This window comes from Vigna radiata, chromosome 1 (assembly GCF_000741045.1).
Source record: "Vigna radiata var. radiata cultivar VC1973A chromosome 1, Vradiata_ver6, whole genome shotgun sequence".
Classification (NCBI taxonomy): domain Eukaryota; kingdom Viridiplantae; phylum Streptophyta; class Magnoliopsida; order Fabales; family Fabaceae; genus Vigna; species Vigna radiata.
In genome coordinates this window covers 9,369,605-9,373,242 of record NC_028351.1, presented here as the reverse complement: position 1 = coordinate 9,373,242, position 3,638 = coordinate 9,369,605, and the positions used below count along the sequence as shown (strand labels likewise).

Below are 3,638 nucleotides of genomic sequence, written 5' to 3'. Positions count from 1 at the left end.
GCAGAAAACAGAGCTTAGCACCATGATAAATTCAATTTTTTAATGAACGTGAGGTTAGTAAACAGATATGTAATACCAGCAGGTGTGCTAATAACTTTTTAAAAAAAGGTTCGCATTTCAACAAACTTTTACTCATAATTTTTCAAAAAGTTTAAAGTATTCGGAACTGATTCTTGATAATAATAATAATAAAAAAAAATTAATCTGTCAAATTCTACTAATGACATCACTTTAAAATTGATTAGAATATATCAAATGACTCCCAAATGAGATAAAGAGTTAAATGACATTCTTTTCAACAGTATACATTAAACAGATTATATTCTCTCTTCCTCTTAACCTCATGATATTGGTATTATACCTATTCTCATAATTCCATCAAAACCACATGGTAAGCAAATCCAAGTTGTCACGTTCTTAGTGACAAATAAAGGGTATCATCACATCACTTGCATGACCTTGCCTTGTCATTTCTTGTGCCTAGCAACCACAACTTAGATTATGGTCAAGCAGTCCACTCTTCATCACTTCCATTATCCTTAACAAAACAAATATTATAAGCACAAAAAGTATATAGATTAGCCCCATGCCTTTTATGAAACTATAAGATTGTGTAGGTATACATGCATCCATGTGAATAGAGGCATGTGTAAGGTTAGAGAAATACCTCTGAAGCATTTGAAATTTCTTCAATGTCATCATCATCTTCATCCTACATTATCATGTGAATATGAAACTAGTAGTTCAAAGAGAACTGTAAAACTGATACAAAGTTTCCTAGTTGTTAATATATTTCATAGCATCAAGTAATCATATTGGGGAGATTGATGCTCATTCAAATTTCAGTGATACTAGATGAAAATATCAATGGAACTATATGGATGCTTATACGCTTATAGCACAAACCAATGCCAGTCTAAAATTGGAATATCTCAAGTGAAATCAATGATACGTGAAAAAGGAAAAAATAGATGAAACAGAAGTATAGAATTATCAGGGATGAAATTGAACAATGATATTGACTTCAATATTTGTACAAATCAGACCAGGAGTGACCCTAGAAGCATATATTTAAGTAGATAAGTTTAAATAGTGAAAGCAATTGTGAAATTAACAGTGAGAAGACAAATAAGTGCTGCCAATTGTGAAAGCAAAGCTGATCGCTTGAAAAAATGGACAAAGGGTTGGCAAATTACTTCCCTATCAGTAGCCGGGTTGGATGCATTATGATTAAGCATGAAAAGTAAGAACCCGCCTAAAGAAGATTCAATCACTAAAAGCTATGGATTGAGAAAAAAAACTTACATCGGATTGCTTGCTTTTTGCCTTGATTTTTTCACCTGGAAAATTAACATGCATCATAAGTTTGCCGAAGTTCTATTTATGCAGCAGCTTCTTTTTAAGACCAGCTTTCAATGCATATTGGTAGTTATATGAAAAAGAATGCAACTGGATATAAATTATCTGAAATATTTAGACAGATACTTCAACAATTACAAAATCATGCAATAATCCTTCGTTTTCCTCCATTGATTTGATTATATGCGGGCAGAATCCAATCACAAAGCAAGTATAATGATATATTAATTCGACAGCATCAACCGACCACTCAAAATGAAAGACTAACTACAATAGAAGTCTTAAATCAATGAGTATTTAAAATATTAATCTAGAACTTATCGTTACTTGATCATTATATTGCTGACAATTTTATTATTTTTGTTGAACAAAGAATTTACTGAGAAAGAAGATAGCAAGAGACTAAGCACGTGAAACACGTATTACAACACAACACTAATCACATTGAAGACCTACCAAAGACAACCTCTTAAAAAGGCCTTTGGACAACTCTGTTCCAAATGAATCATAAAAATAGACCAGTGAAATTTGAAGCATTTCTTTCCAACCAAACAAATGCAAATTGAAAAGATTGCCAATTTTTTTAGCCTCTTCATTGGAACCAAAATTTGTTCATTGGGACAAATCCAACCTTCAATATTGCCTAAGTTAAAGATTTGATTGGACGAAGCATATTAAAGATTGATGATCACTTTGACATAATAGAGAAAGTCAATTCCGGAAAATATACTCTAGCTATGCCATTATTTACTTTGGCACCTCCAGCAGCCAAGTAGTTGTTGACATGTTAACTAAGCCTTTTAAGAGGTCTTGTATTGTTGACACTTGTAACAAGTTTGCCTCATTGTACATAACTTCCAACCTGAGGAAAAGGGTCAAAGATATGATTTGATTATATTAGATATCATTGATTACATTAAGTAGGAAGATGTGATTTGATTTGATAAATATTTTTCTATCGAATCATATCATATCTCTTTATTCAATGTAATCAAATCATATATTTAACATAATCAAATCATATCTCTAATACTCTTCTTCAAATTGGAACATGTGCCATATGAAACGAGCCTGTTAAAAATGGTCACAAATTACAAGTGCCGGAAAACAAAAACTACTCAGTAAGACACCACGGCTGCTAGAAAGTAAAATTATCGGAGGGCACAACGACAACCAGAAAGCAAAAATGCTCATAGGACACGACAACTCAGGAAAGTAAGAGAATGCTCGGAGGACACAGGAGGTACCGGAAAACAAAATGCTCCGAATGAGCATTGACTGCTAGGGAGCAAACAATGCTCAGAGGGCATGGTGACTGTTGGAGAACAAAAACAGTCATCACAAAGCAAGGCAATGCTAGTGGTGGCACAATACAGCTTCAATAAGATGCATCTAGTTTATATTTGACTGGGTTCTTGTTATAACTACAAACATCGCCATGAGGAACCAACGAATATCTCCCTAGTGTGGTCTTACCAAATATGAAGAGATGCACAATCATTCACTTTGAATTACTACCTTACGATAATGATAGCAACACGTAGTCATTAGAAGATATGTAGTAAAAAGGAAGAATACTCACCAGTAGTTTTGTTCCTAGGCTTTCTTCCCCTTTTCTTGGGTCCTTCATCCTACAACAATAGCCAATAACTCAGCATGTATCCTTTTCAATATGAAATGATTATAACCAATTAAGGAAGACTCTTATTCCCACTTGAGGACAAAGGGATTAAAGAAATTCAGAAAAAAGAAAATTCAACCAGATCAATCTTTCGTTTTGAACCAGCAGGCTGCAACTTTTGGCCAGAAGCTGAAAAATATTAATAATTTTTGTTATTCAATTATCATGATATTGCCTGTGATAATGTATAATAATAAAAAAAAAAAAAACTAGGAAAGTAAAACCTTTTGATGATGGAGATTTCCTTGAACTTCTTGTAGTCTTCTGAAAAATATAAGATTTTTGTAGGATAATCAATTTGACCAGTGTTTAGCCATACCAGGCATGATATATATGATTCAGAACAGTTTATATCAAAAAGGTAAAATCATTGTAAAGTTAGGGTTTCCTAAGTCATGAAATACTTCGTAGATTTAGACAACACTTGAGAATTAAACTGTAAAATAATTCTAGAGGGCTTGATTGATCCCTCTCATAATCTTCTATTTATAATAATAAATTGATACAAGAGTACATGATAATTAGAGTAACCGAGACACAATATAAACATGATAATTAGAGTAACCTAGACACAATATAATCATGATAATTAGAGTAA

General features: G+C 32.6%; 1 protein-coding gene across 1 annotated transcript in view; it reads right to left on the bottom strand.

Moving 5' to 3' along the window:
- Positions 1 to 212: 212 nt before the first annotated feature.
- LOC106759730 (DNA-binding protein RHL1) overlaps positions 213 to 3,638 on the bottom strand; it is a gene marked incomplete at its 5' end in the record, with an annotated part of 13,994 nt that continues 10,568 nt past the window's right edge. The window contains 6 exon segments of the mRNA XM_014643089.1: positions 213 to 538; positions 668 to 712; positions 1,306 to 1,340; positions 2,942 to 2,990; positions 3,120 to 3,169; positions 3,265 to 3,304. Of these exon segments, the coding sequence (XP_014498575.1) occupies positions 506 to 538; positions 668 to 712; positions 1,306 to 1,340; positions 2,942 to 2,990; positions 3,120 to 3,169; positions 3,265 to 3,304 (252 nt within the window). The 3' untranslated portion in view covers positions 213 to 505.